This window comes from Rana temporaria, chromosome 5 (assembly GCF_905171775.1).
Source record: "Rana temporaria chromosome 5, aRanTem1.1, whole genome shotgun sequence".
NCBI classification, from domain to species: domain Eukaryota; kingdom Metazoa; phylum Chordata; class Amphibia; order Anura; family Ranidae; genus Rana; species Rana temporaria.
The window spans coordinates 161,062,011-161,082,072 of NC_053493.1; the positions used below are offsets into that span (position 1 = coordinate 161,062,011).

The window sequence follows — 20,062 nt, forward strand, 5'->3', positions numbered from 1 at the left end:
AGCACCTTTTTTCTGAAATAATCATACCGCCATAACTAAAACTGGAGCACTCAATCTGGTTTTAGCTGTGCATGGTAGCCAATCAGCTTTTAAATTCAGCTTGTTCAATTAAGCATTAATAATAAAACCTGGAAGCTGATTGCTTTTTATGCAGAACTGTGCCAGATTTTGCACTTTTTAGTTTCTAGTTTTAGTAAATAACACTCTTATTTCTCATTCAACTATACAAACTGGGAATGACTACAATTGTCTTCTTTGTTTTTTTAATTCATGTTCTACCAATATAAATGATCAGTTTTTTTTTTTAAGAGAGCATTTCTTTTTCCACTTTATTGTAAGGATTGCATGGTGAAACTGTAGTGACCATTTTGGAAAGAGGTCCCTGGTGTTTATATGCAGAACCACTTCTACTTCCAATAAGAGATCTGAAACAAAAGTAAGAAAATATATGATCACAAATTTCTGTTTTAATATGTCATGTTTGTAAACATATTTACATATACAGTAAAATCTTGGACTTGTAGGCATAATTCGTTCCGGTAGCATGCTTGTAATCCAAAGTACTTTTATATCAAAGCGAGTTTCCCCATAAGAAATAATGGAAATTTAAATGATTTGTTCCACAACTATTTATTCATAAATCATTCAGTTTATAGTCCATATAAAAAGATTATAGCAATGTGTAACCATAAAAATGTCCATCTACAAATGAAAGCCTCCACAAGGGGATTAGAAGCAAAATTCAGCAGAAACTACAGAGAATAAAAGAGAAGAGAGGCGCCTCTAAGTGTATCAATATGGTTACATTTAATGAAAGTACAACATTTAGAAACTCACATGGTTGATGATTAAAAGAGGCACATCTAAGTACTGTATGCAGGCATCCAGGGTAAACCTGTCCACATAGACCATCTCCTGAACCACGGGCTCTCACCGCTGTCAGTCTGCAATGATGACCAGAAAGACTACCCTGCAGTAGAGCGATCTGAAAGGGAGGCTTGAACCGCTTGTGGAGCGCAGCGTGGAAGGCACAATGTCAATGGCGGTGAGGAAGATGGTCTATGTGGACAGCTTTACCCCAGATGCCTACATACTTAGATGTGCCTCTTTTAATCATCAAACATGCAAGTTGCTAAATGTTGTACCTTCATTAAATGTAACCACATTGCTACACTTAGAGGCGCCGCTCTTCTATTTTCTACTCAGTTGTGACGTGACACTACTTCTATATCAAGACATCGCTTGTATATCAAGTCAAAATGTATTACAAAATGTTGCTTGTCTTGCAGAACATTCTCATACCAAGTTACTCTAAAACGAGGATTTTACTGTATAAACTACGTATTTTTTTTGTCATCTTAAAGTACTTAAAGGGGTTGTATGCTTATTTTTTTAATTTTTTTTAAAGAACAAACATGTTATACTCCACTGTGCAGTTAGTTTTGCACAGAGTGGCCCCGATCCTCGTCTTCTGGGGTCCCTCAGCAGCTGTCTCGACTCCTCCCTGCAAGAGCTAACTCCCGTTCTGGGAAGCTCTCTCCCAAGCTTGCAGGTGCGTTCCCATGTGATACAGACGGCAGCCATAGCCCCTGAGCGTATCACTCAGCCCCGTCCGCTGGGGTGCTGCGTCATTGGATGCGATTGACAGCAGCGCGAGCCAATGGCTGCACTGCTATCAATCGTTCCAATCTAGCCAATCAACGGGCAGACTCCATGGAGAAGAGGACGCCGGGGGACACGCACAGCAGGTGAACGGGCTCAGGTAAGTAAAACAGGGGGGGGGGCGTCATTGGCAGGTGTTTTTTCACCTTAATGCATAGGATGCCTTAAAGGTAAAAAAATTAAATAAAAACATTTACAACCCCTTTAAAGCGATTGTAAAGGCTCAATTTTTTTCAAAATAACAAACCTGTTATACTTAATTCCTCTGTGCAGTTGGTTTTGCACAGAGCAGCCTGGATCCTCCTCTTCTCGGGTCCCTCTTTGCTACTCCTAGTCCCTCCCTCCTTGTTACAGGTTGTCACCCAAGCCGAGTCAGAGCGCTGTGTATCCTTTTAGACACGGAGCCCGGCCTGGCCCCACCCTCTCTCTCCCCTGATTGGCTGACTGACTTTGATTGACAGCAGTGGGAGCCAATAGCGCTGCTGCTCTGTCAGGAGGAGTGTACTGGATGCCTGAGGGAATCGTGGACATTGCTGGAGAAAGAAGGAGCTCAGGTAGGTAATTGTGGGGTGCTGGGGGGCTGCTACACACAGAAAGTTTTTAATCTTAATGCATAAACTTCATTAAGATAAAAAAAAACCTTCTGCCTTTACAAATCATTTAAAGTGCTGTATAGTCAAAAGGATATTTTTGTTTGTTTGTTTGTTTTTTGTTTGGATAGAATAGGAAAGGACTAAAACCCACTGTGAAGTTTTTATTGTTATTTGTGGGGGATCTCAAGAAAGATGAATGTCGGTGGATTGGGAAAGAGGAAGAAACTTTATAAAGACACTGGGCTCAATTCATGAAACCTTATCTACCATTTTATAAATTGTAGAAGAGACATGAGTTGTATCTTCTTCATTAAAGTTATTTAGGAAGGAGAAAACTGCCGCTCCAGGTGAGTGCACTGTGCAATCAATGTCCTCTCAGAACCAAATAGGTGGCGGCAATGCACGAAGCAAAACTTGAAGAGGAGATATGGACAGCCGCACACCAAAAAAAAAAAAACTTAAAAGGGTAGCCTTTAATGGTAAAAGGAAAAAAGCACTCCAAAACACAACAAGCAGTGGGGTGTATAACTGACGCGTTTCGCACTAGGGTTCAGTGCTTAGTCATAGCTAAAAACAAAATGAAATATATTCCAAATATATACACCCATCTAAAAACATTGCATGATCCACCCCTGCCTGTGATTGGCCATCGCTAATTGTGTGTAATCAGTCGATAGTTAGATGGCGATGATAATCACCTGCAGGAGTGGGCAAAATAACAGAATGTGCCACACACATTTGAAAATCAAATTAAATCAAATAATGATAAAAATAAATATGAATGAAAAATAAGACTTAAATAAAATCTAATAAAACTAATATACATACATAAAATTAATATAAGAGTAAACGAACAAAAGAGTGTCCTCATGACACAAATCGGTGGTGGATCAAACATTGTTATGTATGCTTGTATATTCAAATCCCCCTTGTAAAACTTTGTAACAAAGTCAATTTGTGTTACATGTATATTCATGACCATGGTAATAATGGGTTTAAAAGTGAAGGTGTATATATATGTGAGAAACGTTGATGTATAATAAACTCAGAAATGATGTGATGCGGATGAGGAAAGATAAAAGAAAAATAAGGAAAATTATTATAATAAAGCCCAAGTGTGTGGGTGTGAAAATAATAATAAAGGTGTATATACAAGTACATACTCATGGAGGGGCTCGGGTGGTGAATAATGAGTGAAGAAAAGGTGTTATATATATATAAATCTATAGTTCATTTATCTATTTACTAGAAAAAGTAAAGTCACAAAGTGTAAACCATAAAGTGGCAATATATGTGTGTCTGAATAAGTGTAGATAGCTAATATGTATGTATATAAACGTAAAAAAGAAAAGAATATACAATGAGAAAAAAATGAATACAAAACAGAAATGTAAATGTGGGTGTACATCCCATGATGACTATTTCCTACTGTTCGTATTTCACTTCCCACTGTTCACTCTTTATTGTAAAAATTGTATGCAACGATTGAGTAAAAATACAAATAAAAGATATTGCTGTCACATAAAAACAGGGCAACACGTTCACTCTTATACCTGTGGGAAGAGTTTTGAGATCAAACAGTTCATCAACTGTAACACTAAATTTATAGTGTATGTTATTAATTGTGATACATGTCAAGTCCAGTATGTGGGCCGTACAATCCGAAGATTAAAAGATAGGCTGTCCAACTACCTACCGGTATATGACATCGATAAGAACCACAACACTAACGTGGCCAATCACTTGAACACTATACACTCTAAAGATGTGTCCAGCTTATCTATTCAAGGCATTGAGAAAATTACTATTTCTATTAGAGGAGGTGACAGATTTAAGAAGTTATGCAGACGGGAAGTCTTTTGGATTTTTTCCCTCCATACAAGGATTCCAAGGGGTTAAACTTTGAATGGGACGTTTCCCATTTCTACAACTAACAGAGACTATTCCCCGTCTGCATTTCTAATTCTCTGCAACTGCCTTATAGTACTTTTATCCTCGCCTTAAGTTTTGTCATTCATAATAGCCTTTCACCTTTCGTTTCATTCTGTCGTTTCCTCAGCCATTAGTCCTCGGTTTGAGTTTGGAGATAATAATATGTGCCCCACAAAGGCACTATGCTAACTATGCCACTATACCCTGCGACACACATATGTATACACTACGACCTTTTGGTCAGTCATATTACAGTGCAGTGGCTGAGCAGTCTACTGTGCCTCAACACATTTCACATATGATCCCCATGCTTTCCCCATTCTCAACAATATTTTCGAGGGAAAAAAACTTTCAATTACAATATCGTAGTGTGCTACGCTTTCAGTCTTTGATGTCTTTTTGAGAATCTTTCTTTCCATCGTTCTGATGGTTACATTGTTAGTTACTTCCTTTTTTGTTGGTTTACAGGAGCATACTCATTTTACACAATTCTCAGGGACACCAAGACATACACAACATACACAACATACACACCCTGAGGGTCCTACAAAAAACAAAAGTAAAAGTACTAGGATGTCCACCTGGTCATTCTTATCATAAAAAATCACATTCATGTGTTTCTTGTCGGGTTATCGACACAACAAGAGTCAGACACAAATTAAACCATCGAAAGACATGAGTGAGGTTAGATCATGATTACATCTACATTACATCAGATTTTGGACATCCCTTCTTTTACATATATTTCTTTACCTATACTCGCTATCACTAAAACATCCTTTTCTTGTGTAGGTTAGCATTTCATGTCACATAGGAATTTTTATCTATTTTTCTTCCTATACGTAATTGTTATTTTTATAATATGTACTGTATTTAATACATCGATCATCCATCACCCTCTTTCTTTTTTGATGGTGTCATGATGCCTAGATTTTTTGACTTTTACCCGTGACTACATATGTGGGATTGGCCGAGTTTTCAGGACTTCCTACATTGTACACACAACGATCCGGTATACATATGTCTCTACTTTTTCAGTTCGAATCTTAGTTATACACGAACATACAAAGATGGTTTTTAGTGAGCATTTGTACCGGGATGTCAATCGCACTCAAGAGTGACAAGCATTTTCTATATATATTGATATCGATATTTACATTTATATCAAGCTTTGTCTTGATTTCTTCAACATTTTAATATATATATATATATATATATATATATATATATATGTATATATATATATATATATATATATATATATGTATATATTTTTTTATATTCGGGAAATGTTTTCATTTTTTTATTTTTATTTTTACTCGATCGTTGCATACAATTTTTACAATAAAGAGTGAACAGTGGGAAGTGAAATACGAACAGTAGGGATGAGCTTCGAGTTCGAGTCGAACTCATGTTCGACTCGAACATTGCCTGTTCGCCTGTTCGGCGAACAACGAACAATTTGGGGTGTTCGCGGCAAATTCTATGGGACTGTTAAAGTCTATGGGAGAAATCTAAAGTGCTAATTTTAAAGGCTAATGCCGCGTACACACGGTCATTTTTTGTGATGAAAAAAAACGAAATTTTTAAAAACGTCATTTAAAATGACCGTGTGTGGGGAAAACGTCGTTTTATGTCTTCTGAAAAACGTAAAAAAAAAATTTGAGCATACTTACATTTTTTATGTCGTTTTTTGTGTCATAAAAAATTACCGTGTGTAGCCTTAAAACGACGTTTAAAACAAAGTTTTTAAACCCGTGCATGCTCAGAAGCAAGTTATGATGCGAGCTTGAATGGAACAGAGTGCCGCCATAAGTGCCAAACGTAACCGTGCTTTTCTAGAGCATTTTGAAAAAACGATGGTGTGTAGGCAACATCGTTTTTTAAAATGAAGTTTGAAAAACGTCGTTTTTTTTCATGAGAAAAAATGTCCGTGTGTACACGGCATAATATGCAAGTTATTGTCCTAAAAAATGTTTGGGGACCTGGGTCCTGTCCCAGGGGACATGTATCAATGCAAAAAAAGTTTTAAAAACGGCCGTTTTTTCAGGAGCAGTGAATTTAATAAAGCTAAAAGTGAAACAATAAAAGTGAAATAGTTGTTTAAATTTCGTACCTAGGGGGGGGGGTGTGTAAAGTTAGCATGTGAAATAGCGCATGTTTCCCGTACTTAGAACTGTCCCTGCACAAACTGTCATTTCTGAAAGAAAAAAAGTAATTTAAAACTGACTTGCGGCTATAATGAATTGTCGGCTCTGGCCCTTCAGGCCTGGAATGGATATTAAGGGGAACCCCGCCGTAAATTTAAAAAAAAAAAAATGACGTGGGGTTCCCCCCAAATATCCATTCCAGACCCTTCAGGTCTGGTGTGGATTTTAAGGGGAACTCCACCCCAAATTTTAAAAAAAATGGCGTGGAGTTCCCCCAAAAATCCACACCAGACCTCTTATCCGAGCACCTTAACCTGGCCGGCCGCAGAAAAGAAGGGGGGACAGAGTGCGGCCCCGCCTCTCCTGAATCGTACCAGGCCACATGCCTCAACATGGGGAGGATGTCCCCATGTTGACAGGGACAAGGGCCTCATCCCCACAAACCTTGCCCGGTGGTTGTGGGGGTCTGCGGGCGGGGGGCTTATCAGAATCTGGAAGACCCCTTTAACAAAGGGGACCCCCAGATCCTGCCCCCCCCTATGTGAATTGGTAATTGGGTACATTGTACCCCTACCATTTCACAAAGGAAGTGTAAATAGTTGGAAAAAACACACACACCGTAGAAAAAAGTCCTTATTAATAAAAAATAAATAAAAAAATCCAGCGGTGGTAATCCACTCGGTCCCGGCTTCCTGCTCCAACATTGTCTGTATCCAGCGATGGGTGATCTCCTCTCCGGTCCAGCAATAAGAAGATCGTCCGGCATCCAGAGCTCCAGAGCACAGCATTGGATTTTTGGGGGAACTCCACGTCATTTTTTTTTTAAATTTGGGGTGGAGTTCCCCTTAAAATCCACACCAGACCTGAAGGGTCTGGAATGGATATTTGGGGGGAACCCCACGTAATTTTTTTTAAAAAAAATTGATGGCGGGGTTCCCCTTAATATCCATACCAGACCTGAAGGGCCTGGTAATTGAATTTGGGGGGACCCCCACGCTTTTTTTTAAATGAATGAATCCTCTCTGAATTGCCAGAGCCGACAATTCATTATAGCCACAAGTCCGGTTTTAAATGTCTTTTTTTCTTTCAGAAATGACACTTTGTGCAGGGACAGTTCTAAGTACAGGAAACATGCGCTTTTTCACATGCTAACTTTACACTTTAGGAATATTTCACTTTTATTGTTTCACTTTTAGCATTAATAAATTCACTGCTCCTGAAAAAACTGCCGTTTTTAAAACTTTTTGTTGCATTGATACATGTCCCCTGGGGCAGGACACAGGTCTCCAAACACTTTTTAGGACAATAACTTGCATAACTTGCATATTAGCCTTTAAAATTAGCACTTTAGATTTCAAACGTTCGCGTCCCATAGACTTTAATAGGATTCTAAAGTTCACACGAATGTTTGGTGTGTTCGCAAGTTCTGGTGCAAACCGAACAGGGGGGTGTTCGGCTCATCCCTAACGAACAGTAGGAAATAGTCATCATGGGATGTACACCCACATTTACATTTCTGTTTTGTATTCATTTTTTTCTCATTGTATATTCTTTTCTTTTTTACGTTTATATACATACATATTAGCTATATACACTTATTCAGACACACATATATTGCCACTTTATGGTTTACACTTTGTGACTTTACTTTTTCTAGTAAATAGATAAATGAACTATAGATTTATATACCGTATTTATCGGGGTATACTGCGCCCCGGCGTATAACGCGCACCCCTAGCTTAGCAAGGTAAAAAACAAAAAAAAAGAAAACTTACATTTTTGCCCTGCGTCCATCTGCGGCCTTGTGGGTGTCCATCTGCGGCTTCCTTGCGAGGTGTCCGTCTGCGGCCGTCCATGCAGGTGTCCATCTCCGTCCAGCGTGTCCGTCTGCGGTCGTCCATCCAGGTTTCCGTGTCCGTCTGCAGCCTCCATCCAGGTGAGCGTGTCCGGTGTTCGGTGTCTGGTGTTCAATTTTGGTGCGAGCCGTGAGGAGCCGGATTTCCTGTATGTTCGGCTTGTCTCGGCTTCTTTCGCATGGCTGCGGGCGGAGCCGAGCCTAGCCGAGTGCGCAGTACACTCGGCTCGGCTCTAGGCTGCAGCGGGCGGAGCCTAGCCGAGTGCGCAGTACAGCGGGGATCGGCGTATATCGCGCACCCACGATTTTCCCCTGATTTTAAGGGGAAAAATGTGCACGGTATATAACACCTTTTCTTCACTCATTATTCACCAGCCGAGCCCCTCCATGAGTATGTACTTATATATACACCTTTATTATTATTTTCACACCCACACACTTGGGCTTTATTATAATAATTTTCCTTATTTTTCTTTTATCTTTCCTCATCCGCATCACATCATTTCTGAGTTTATTATACGTCAATGTTCCTTTACATATATATACACCTTCACTTTTAAACCCATTTTTACCATGGTCACATATATACATGTAACACAAATTGACTTTTAAGAAGTTTTAGGCCTCTTTCACACTGGGCGGATCAGTAATGATCCGCCCCGTGCACCTCCGCTTGCTCAGCGGGGATCGCTCCGTTGATCCCCGCTGAGCCGGCGGATGACAGGGCGGTCCCCGCACACTGTGCAGGGAACGCCCTTTCTTTAGGTTTTTCCTCCATCACACTTTGGCGGATCCGAGCGGGTCGGATGTCAGCGGGCATGTCACCGCTGACATCCGCGGCTCCATAGAGGAACACGGAGTGCCCGTACAGGACCGCAAAAAAAACTGACAGACGGACCTGTACGGGCGCTCAGTGTGAAAGAGCCCTAACAAGGCGGATTTGAATATACAAGCATACATAACAATGTTTGATCCACCACCGATTTGTGTCATGATGACACTCTTTCGTTCGTTTACTCCTATATTAATTTTATGTATGTATATTAGTTTTATTAGATTTTATTTAAGTCTCATTTTTTATTCATATTTTTTTTATCATTATTTGATTTAATTTGATTTTTAAATGTGTGTGGCACATTCATTTATTCGGCCCACTCCTGTAGGGGATTATCATCGCCGTCTAATTATCGACTGATTACACACAATTAGCGATGACTAATCACAGGCAGGGGTGGATCATGCAATGTTTTTAGATGGGTGTATATATTTGGAATGTATTTCATTTTGTTTTTAGCTACAGTATGACTAAGCACTGAACCCTAGTGCGAAACGCGTCAGCTATACACCCCACTGCTTGCTGTGTTTTGTAGTGCTTTTTTTCTTTTACCATTAAAGGCTACCTTTTCAAGGTTTTTTTGGTGTGCGGCTGTCCATATCTCCTCTTCAAGTTTTATTAATGTTACTTACCTGCTTGTCCGCCCTTGTAGAGTGAGCTAGACACTCTCATGGTGTTTTTTTTTTTTAAAATTGACATTTACTAAGAACGCTGCTAAAATACTGTTTGTGCTATTTCTTGAAGTGATGCAATATTTTAGTAGTGAAAACCTTTGGTATTTTAACGCCAGAACGCCAGGTGCCAACTTCTTAATGACCTTCTAATCACTGCTTGTTAAAGTAAATCTTCACTGCATCTGAGCACCACAAACCAAAAACACTATTTAATTAATTTTTAATATTCAAAGCAAACTCCCCCATCCATCCATGTTTCTATGCTTTACTTTGTTGAGAAATCACTTTGAAAAACAACCTCCTAGCATTTCTGGCTGTGGCCACCTTGAGTAAGGGCAAATAATTCATGTAGCATTTACTTCCTGGAATTCATATGCCCTTGGCTCAAGCATGCATGCATGCAGGGGAGTGTGCTTTTCTGAGAAAACCCATCCTCCCCTCCTGAAAACTCATGGGATGTCTGCCATCATTTTCCTAGACAAGAAACCAGAAAGTAACAAGAAGAAGTGTAAAAAAAAAAGTTTAAAACAAGTACATATGATATACTTGACCATCTATTTACTAATTCTAGCAGTATGCAGATTAAAAAATAGGATTATTATAACAGATTACCTGTGCAATCCTTTTCTTGGAGTACACCATGGGACACAGAGAGTTAAATCATTACATAATGGGACATCCCAGAGCAATGCTCAATATGAAGGGGGGAGGACCCAGATCCGAGCCGGCCATAAACGGACATGAAGCCCTAGACTGCTGCCTGCAGTACACTGTGCCCATAGGCAGGATCCTCATTTCCTCTTACATCTGTTTGATAGAATTTGGTGAATGTATGGACTGAAGACCAAGTTGCAGCTTTACAGATCTGAGCTATCGAAGCCTGGTGATGCACTGCCCATGAAGCACTCATAGCTCTGGTCGAGTGCGCCTTAACCACTTACCCCCCGGACCATATTGCTGCCCAAAGACCAGAGTACTTTTTGCGATTCGGGACTCTGTCGCTTTAACAGACAATTGCGCGGTCGTGCGACGTGGCTCCCAAACAAAATTGGCGTCCTTTTTTTCCCACAAATAGAGCTTTCTTTTGGTGGTATTTGATCACCTCTGCGGTTTTTAGTTTTTGCGCTATAAACAAAAATAGAGCGACAATTTTGAAAAAAATTAATATTTTTTACATTTTGCTATAATAAATATCCCCCAAAAATATATAAAAAAACATTTTTTTCCTCAGTTTAGGCCGATACGTTTTCTTCTACATATTTTTCGTAAAAAAAATCGCAATAAGCGTTTATTGATTGGTTTGGATATAGGAGGATATAGGAGAACTGGAGAAAGTGCAGAGAAGAGCAACCAAACTGATAAGAGGCATGGAGGAGCTCAGCTATGAGGAAAGATTAGAGGAACTAAATTTATTCACTCTTGAGAAGAGGAGAATAAGGGGGGATATGATCAACATGTACAAATATATAAGAGGTCCATACAGTGAACTTGGTGTTGAGTTATTCACTTTACGGTCATCACTGAGGACAAGGGGGCACTCTTTACGTCTAGAGGAAAAGAGATTTCACCTCCAAATACGGAAAGGTTTTTTCACAGTAAGAGCTGTGAAAATGTGGAACAGACTCCCTCCAGAGGTGGTTCTGGCCAGCTCAGTAGATTGCTTTAAGAAAGGTCTGGATTCTTTCCTAAATGTACAGAATATAACTGAGTACTAAGATTTGTAGGTATAGTTGAACCAGGGTAAATCCGATTGCCTCTCGGGGGATCAGGAAGGAATTTTTTCCCCTGCTGTAGCAAATTGGATCATGCTCCGCTGGGGTTTTTTGCCTTCCTCTGGATCAACTGTGGGTATGGAGTTGGGTGTATAGGATTTTACTGTGTGTTTTTTTATTTTGTTTTTTGTGGTTGAACTGGATGGACTTGTGTCTTTTTTCAACCTGACTAACTATGTAACTATGTAACTATGTTTGCGCAAAAGTTATAGCGTTTACAAAATAGGGGGTAGTTTTATGTCATTTTTATTATATTTTTTTTACTAGTAATGGCGGCGATCAGCGATTTTTTTTTTCGGTACTGCGACATTATGGCGGACACTTCGGACACTTTTGACACATTTTTGGGACCATTGGCATTTTTATAGCGATCAGTGCTATAAAAATGCATTGGATTACTATAAAAATGCATCTGGCAGTGAAGGGGTTAACACTAGGGGGCGGGGAAGGGGTTAAGTATGCCTGGGTGTGTTCTTACTGTGGGGGGGGGTGGCCTCACTAGGGGAAACACTGATCCTCGGTTCATACATTGTATGAACCGAAGATCAGCATTTCCCCTGCTGACAGGACCGGGAGCTGTGTGTTTACACACACAGCTCCCGGTCCCCGCTCTGTACCGAGCGATCGCGTGTGCCCGGCGGCGATCGCGCCCGCCAGGCACACGCACGGGAGTCGGGGGCGAGCGGGGGGGCTGGCTGGGAGAGAGGACATCATATTACGTGCTCTCGCCCAGCAGAGCCACCTTGTGGACGTATTTCGACGGTGCGGCGACGGCAAGTGGTTAACAGAAGAAGGAGGAATCCTGTTCCTTAAACTATAAGCTTGAATAATTACTTGTCGATTCCACTGCACAATGGTGGATTTTGATGCTGCTTGTCCCTTCTTGGGACATCTGGCAAAATAAACAAAACATCAGTTTTACATACTGTATATGCGGTTGCCTGTAGATACGCCTTTACTGCTCTCACTACATTTAGAGAGTGCAATAACTTTTCCTCCGCTGTTTGCAGATTCGGAAAAAAGGAAAGCAAAATAATATCTTGATTCAAATGAAATGTCGACACCACCTTTGGTAAAAAGGTTGGATGGGGTCGAAGAACAATCTTGTCCTTGCGACAAATTAAATAAGGCTTTTTACAAGAAAGCGCTGCTAATTCAGTACTCTTCTAGCTGAAGAGATAGCAATCAAAAAGGCCAATTTCCTGCTTAAAAGAATCAGCAGAATATGGCGAATAGGTTCAAAAGGTTGCTTCTGCAACACTGACAATAATAAATTCAGATCCCATGGGCATAAGGGAGACTTGACTGGCGGATTGATCCACAGTACCCCCTGAATGAAAGCCCGAACTAGGGAATGAGATTCCAGCGGTCTTTGAAAAAATATTGATAGAGCCGATATTTGACCCTTAATGGTACTAAGGGCTCATTTCATATCCACTCCTAGCTGGCAAAAGGCAAAAATCCTACTTGTGTCATATCTTTGAGGATTCCATTTGTTAGATTCACACCATGAAACATATGCTTTCCAGACTCTATAGTAGATAAGCCTGGAAGTTGGCTTTCTGGCATTAAGAAGTGTAGAAAGCACTGGACCTGATATATTCCCTCGTTTCTTCAGAATGTGGGTCTCAGCAGCCAAGCCGTCAAATTTAGCTCTTGTAAGGAAGAATGGAACACTGGACCTTGCGACAACAGGTCGTGACGAAGCGGAAGCTTCCAAGGTTTTCCTACTGCCATCTTTATGATTTCGGCGTACCAGGATCTTCTGGGCAAATTTGGGGCCACTAAGATTACAGAAATTCTTTCCTTCTTGATCCTGCAAAGTAACCTTTGTAAGAGAGCGATCGGCGGAAACGCATAGATCAGTGAAAACTGATTCCACTGAATTATTAGAGCATCCGATCCGTAGTCTAGGGGATCTCTCGTCCTGGACACAAAGTTGTCCAACTTCCCGTTGAACCTGGAGGCTAGCAAGTCTACATCAGGGGTCCCCCATCTCTGGCATATGGCCTAAAAGATATCAGGGTGGAGAGACCACTCTCCTGGTAGTAGTTGCTGGCGACTCAGAGTGTCCGCTTTCCAGTTTTCTACCCCCATGAAGATTGCAGAGAGACAAGGAACATGTTCTTCTGCTCATGCCAAAATCCGATTCACCTCTTTCTGGGCGCCCTGACTGCATGTGCCTCCCTGGTGATTGATATAAGCTACTGCAGTAGCATTGTCGGATTGAATCCGCACAGGATGGCCCTGTAACCTGTGTGTCCAGGTTCTGAGGGCTAAGTATACTGCCCGCATCTCCAGTATATTGATGGGCAGGTTCCTTTTGGTCTTGGCCCAGGTTCCCTGGGCTGAAGCCTTTTCTAACACCGCTCACCAGCCCCTTAGGCTGGCATCCGTAGACACCACCTTCCAGGTGACTGGGAAAAAAAGCATTTTCCTTTCCGCAAATTCTTGGTTTTTAACCACTAACTGAAGCTTAGGCGCACTTGTGGCGACAGGCGCATGTGTAGATCCAGAGCTTGGATCTTTCTGTTCCAGGTGGCTAAGATACTGCCTTAAAGTAGTCTCAAATGAAATTGGGCATAAGGGACAGCCTCGAAGGAGGCTACCATCTTCCCTAATAGTCTCATGCAAAGGCGAATAGATGGCTTTTTCTTTGCCATGACCTTGTGGATCAGGTCCTTTAGCGACTTGATCTATGGTTCTGGCAGGAATAACCTGCTTTGGGCTGTGTCTATGATCATGCCCATCTATTCTACTCTTCTTAGGGCTTATAGAGAGGATTTTTGTAGATTTACAATCCATCCTAACTGTTCCAGGTATTTTATTGTGGTAAGAACAGCGTGATCTAATCCTGTCACTGACTGATCTATCACAAGTAGATCGTCTAGATAGGCCGTTACTGCTATGCCCTGTACCCTCAGATTTGCCAACAGAGGGGCTAGTACCTTTGTAAATACCCGGGGTGCGGTAGCCACCCCAAAAGGCAGAGCCACAAACTGTAAGTGGCGATGTTCCACCACGAACCTTAAAAATCGCAGGATGGGGAGGCACATGTAAATATGCGTCCTTGATGTCTATCAACGCCATGAATTCTCCTTGTAGGGAGGCGACCACTGAATAGTTTCCATTCGGAAATGGCGAATGTTCAGAAATGGATTTAGAGATCTTAGATCCAGGATGGGTCCGACTTCTCCATTTGGTTTTGGAATTACAAAGAGGTTTGAATAAAAACCTGAACCTTGCTCCTTTAGGGGTACTTCTGTGATCACCCTTGGGACAGCAAGTGATCCAATCCTTTGAAGAAGGACACTCTTTTTAGTGGATCTTTGGAGAGCCTTGAGCTTCGGAATTAAGAAGCTGGGATTTCGCAAAATTCCAGTTTGTATCCTAGGAATACTGTGGATACTACCCATCTGTCCTGGATTTCTGCCTGCCAAGTCGCTGAAAACTGCCAAAGTCATCCCCCCACCCGGCCGAGTGGGGGCGCCACTTCATGAAGAGGTTTTGGGGTTTTGCTTGCTAGCCTTTGAACCCCACGGCTTCTTGTTTTTCTGGGCTTGGTCTTCCTTAGCTTTTGTGGCTGGCTGAAAATGCCGTCGCCACTGGCTGGATCTAGGTCTAGGCCCTAGGCATATTCTCCTAAAATTTGACCTGTTCAGCAGTCCGATCTTTCATCCCCTGTTTCACCTGGTCCTTTAAGACCTGACACATACCCACTGCTGCTACAGCAGGTTGTGTTACTGCGCCTGCCAGGAGGAAGGATGATCTTAGTAAAGATTCCAACCTCTTTTCAGAAGGATCTTTAAATACCTGGGCATTGTCCACCAGACAAGTTAGGCTTTTGTTTACAGAAGAAATCACTGCATCCACAGAAGGCATACTAAACTTCTCCTCCATGGGATAAAGCACTTCAAACTTCCTAGGAGGAGCGAAACGCTTGTCTGGGTTTTTCCAGTCTGCGTAAATCAGATTCTCCAATAAAGGATAATTCAGAAAGGCACAAGCAGCCTGTGGGGATTTTAACAAGCCCAGAGAGGAGACAGGTGATTCAGTTAACTCCTTAGAGGGTAATCTGAATGTGGAGCGCACCGCTTCAGTATAATATTGCACCTGTAATTTTAGCACCTGAGATGCAGAAAAAGGTTCCTCTGATAGCTCTGATCCCCCCGAGTCCTCATCCCCAGATGGGGCCTCATCCTCCTCAGATCTTTCTGCAAGGAGATCTAAGACAACAGGAGGAGATCTGCTTGGCTTTTTGTCCTTATCTGAGGACTTTGCGATTAACGCAGTGATTCTCCCTTCTAAATTGTTTAGGGCTGTTGCCAAAGTGTCTTCAGTGACATATGCAGGCACAGACACAACAGGAGAGGCTGCAACTCCTGATAGAGGTAATGGCTCATCCTGTATAAATACTTCAGGTATTACAGGAGATGAGGATACCGAGCAGTAGAAATATTTGCCAGCACACCATGGAACAACGTAAATAGCATCCAAACGGATGTTTTATTGCATGATCACAACACAAAGAAAGTGCTAGGGTACCGAGCAGGCACGGCTAGAGCCTCCTGTCTCTGGCGGCAAAGCTTTTTTGCTTTTTGCTCTTCTTTGGGAAGACATAATGCAAAGCAAAGCCAAGGTACCAACAAATGCATATACTACTGTGCTAGTTTAGCAATCTACATATAAGTATGTTACTAATAACACACAGTTTCATGCCATAGTGGGTGTCTTACTTTGGGGAGTGCTCAGCCAACCACATGGAGATCTTACGTGCCCTTAAACGCTGCTGTGTCCCTTGCAGGAAAGCTCCAGACATGTGAGGTTTGTTCCTTCCTGTATGACCGCCATTAAAAGCGGGCCATTTAGGCCCGCCCCTCCTACTGAGATCGCCATAAAGCGTGCCCCTGTGTGCGCACGTGTCCTAGGGGAATCCGCCGCACCCCTGTGCGGTTCATGGCGTTCTCCTGTGTCTGGAGATCCTTCAGCTTTCTGTGGAAGAGGGAGGAGGGCAATACAGAGCTTGCAGCGAAAGAAGTGTGCTTGTCGTTTGGACTGACAGTGCTTTGGAGTTTTGGTGAGTGAAAACTCAGCTCTTTACTCCCTCCAGTGGCGGCTTAAAAAATTACACCCACTTTAAAATAGGAAAAGTCACTGGCCCGGATTCAGAAAGAGTTTATGTCGGCATATCTATTGATACGCCGCGTAAATTCTAGGATGCGCCGGCATATCTTCTTTCTGTATTCAGAAAGCAAGATACGCAGAATATTTGAATTAGGCGGGCTTACGCCGGCCCTTATACGCTACGCCGCCGTAACTTCGGGCGCATAATCTTTCTGAATACCATACTCGTCTCTCAAAGTTACGGCGGCGTAGCGTATAGGAGATACGCTACGCCCGCCTAAAGATACACAATTGTATCTGAATCCGGGCCACTAAGTTTAAAACCTAGGACTTTTTCCTAACTCACCTTGTCCCCGCCGCAGGTCTCTACCAGGCAGATACCAATCTTCCCCCATCTCGGCAGGGTCTGCGTGCCAACTTTCAGGGGTATGGGTTACTTAAAGGAGACCTCTTCCCTGGGCCTTGTAAAAGACTCTTACCAGGACTTTTAGCGTATAGAGCGAAAGTGCTGGACGCCAGAGCCTAGTCCTCCTGAGAGAGACATTACAGGCGACACCTCGGATACCATACAGTTGTGGCGTAATATAATTAAGCGTCTTGGATGGACCCAGAGTGTAGCTCTTTACCCTCATAGGGCTTCTTAGGCAGAGCTTTCTTCAGCACATTTTCCTCACGTCCAACACCTTAGACACTGGCGAAAAAACGAAGGTACTTCCCTGATGGGAGGGGTTATATGGAGGGGAACTGTCTTTGATTGGTTGTGCCAGTGTCCAATCACCCCTGGTGACCATACAACCCATTATGTAATGATTTTAATCTCTGTGTCCCGTGGTGTACGAAGAAATAATGTTAATTGGGAGAGTGAAGTTCCATTTTAAGGACCCACAGCAGGTGTCGGCTACTTAACAACCAGCTGACATTTCATGCATTTCTTAAAGTGGTTGTAAAGGCTGTTTTTTATTTTTATGCATTCTATGCATGAAGGGAACAGCCAGGGTTGTGGTGAAGAGGCACTTGTTCCTATCAACATGGGGACAATGTGCATTGGGGGGGCATAGCTCCCCCTGCCACAAAGCATGCTTCCCATGTTGAGGGCCTTATGGCCTGGTATGGTTCAGGAGGGGAGGAGAGGGTGCTTGCATGTCCCCTCCCTTTCCTGACCTGCCAAGCTGCATCCTCAGATAAGTCATTAAAAAAAAAACATTTGAAGTGGGGGTTCCCCTCAAAATCCATACCAGGCCCGAGGGGCCCGTTTTTTTTTCTTAGTTTTTATTGCTAGCATTTTTTTTTACATTCAGATGCCAGCAAGAAATCCTGCTGGAAGCTGATGACTCATCGGTTGTTAAGGACCCGAGGCCGCTCCCGCTCCTTAAAGCGGAGGTTCACCCTGTTAAAAAAAAAAAAAAATGTTTTTTTTTATTAGACCATTACATTCGGCATCGTAGCGCGAGCTACGGTATGCCGGTCTTACATTTTTTATCCCCGTACTCACTGTGCTATCGATGATTGAAGAATCCGGGGAATGGGCGTTCCTATGGTGAGAGAAGGTGATTGACGGCCGGCCCTGGCACGTCACGCTTCTCCGGAAATAGCCAAAATAGGCTTGGCTATTCACGGCGCCTGCGCATAGCCTGTGCGCAGGCGCCGTGAATAGCCGAGACCTACTCCGGCTGTCTTCGGGGAGCGTGACGTGCCAGAGCCGGCCGTCAATCATCCTCCCTCTCCATAGGCACGCCCATTCCCCGCGGGAGTCGGATTCTTCAATCATCGATAGCACAGTGAGTACGGGATTAAAAATTTAAGACCGGCATACCGTAGCTCGCGCTACGATGCCGAATGTAATGCTATAATGATGTGAAGGAGGGTGAACCACCGCTTTAACAAACAGCTTATTTACTGGTTACTAAGGATGCCGGCGGCTGCCGCTTCCTTAAAAATCGCATGCCAGGACCTTTACTGTATGCATTAAAAAAAAATGGGAATTGACTGGTTCTGTGAATAGAGCCCAGTGTTTCTAGAAGTACGAAAGATAGAGATCGAAAGCAGTCATATTTGCTGGGGGTACTTAAATTACTTGAATGTGTTTTGCTAGGATGCATACAGTATCTTATCAAGACTCTGATGCCAGATGTACCTTAAATGCTTCTGGCATCACCATATTGATACTAGATGCATCCAGGGTTCTAGCATTTCCAAAAAGTGCTCAGGAATTTTAGGCTAAATGTTTCTCTGAATATTTTAAGCTTATACTTTTCAGTTTATTTATGTCCACATTTTCAGGTTATGCATCTGAGAGGTACATTTCTTCAAGATTATCCTAAACCAGTGGTAGAGAGATTATCCCATTTATTATAAAATCTGTCAACAGGCACCCTCTCTCCTGCTCCTCACATGTTTTACCATCCCCCACACCACTTACATGGCAGAAGACACACCAGCCAGAGGCACCATTTCTTCTCCATCACCTGGAACACAGTTTCAGGTACTCCACAACACCTGTATGTGAGGTGCTGGGTAGTTCAACCCTTTGCTGCTTTCTGTATAAGGATTCACCACATGTAGGATGCAGATTTCTTCTCCCTGTGGGCACAGTATGCTCATCTTGCAACACTGTGACCGTGATGTGGTGGGGGCAGAACCAGGTGGAGCCTGTGACTATGGCAGCTGATGCTAAGCATTAGGTGGCATGGCTGTAGGATCTGACCCTGGCTTGGGTTGAGATAAAATCTGACTTCTGGTTGTGTGGGCCCTCTGTGTCTATGGGGACCTGAAGCTGAGACATCCTGGGCTGAGGAGTCTCTCCCTGTGACACTCTGCTCTCGCCATCCTGAGCCTTCTCGCTGCTTGGTGGACCTGAAGTTGTGATCGAGGCCTTCACAACCCCCAGGAGCCAGTGAGTCTTGGAAATGCACTGTCTGACGCTCATTCTGCTGACCATTCTGCAAAGAGCCCTCTGTTGAGCCACAACAGCCAGCTTGCCACCAGGGCCGCCATCAGGAATTATGGGGCCCCTTACACAGCACAGGGGGGGTGCTGCCGCTAATTGAGAAAATTTGGGGAATTCTGGGCCCTTTAATTAAAAAAAAAAAAAAATATATATATATATATATAAATATTTATTTAAAAAGAAAGGAAAAGGGGGGTTGCCATCCAGGGGCCTGGGGACCTATGGGCCCTTTAATAAAAAAATAAAAATAAAATAAAATATATATATATTATATATATATATTTTTTTTTTTTTTTTTTTTTTTTAATTTATAAAAAAAAAAATTACAAAAAAAAGGGGGTTGCCATCCGGGACCCTGGGGATCTCCAGGCCCCTGGGGACCTCTGGACCCTTTATTAAAGAGAAAAAAGAAAAAAAAAAGAAACCTATGGGTCCTTTAATGAAAAATATATACAAATTTATAAACAATAAATAAAAAAAGGGGGGGTTGCCATCCGGGACCCTGGGGAGCCCTTTAA

At 42.4% G+C, this 20,062-nt stretch overlaps 1 protein-coding gene across 1 annotated transcript in view; it reads right to left on the reverse strand.

The window, feature by feature from the left end:
• Positions 1-254: 254 nt before the first annotated feature.
• Positions 255-20,062, reverse strand: part of SPATA48 (spermatogenesis associated 48) — a 146,420-nt gene continuing 126,612 nt past the window's right edge. The window contains exon 9 of the mRNA XM_040353319.1: positions 255-425. Within this exon, the coding sequence (XP_040209253.1) occupies positions 305-425 (121 nt within the window). The 3' untranslated portion in view covers positions 255-304. The remainder of the gene's footprint in view (positions 426-20,062) is intronic.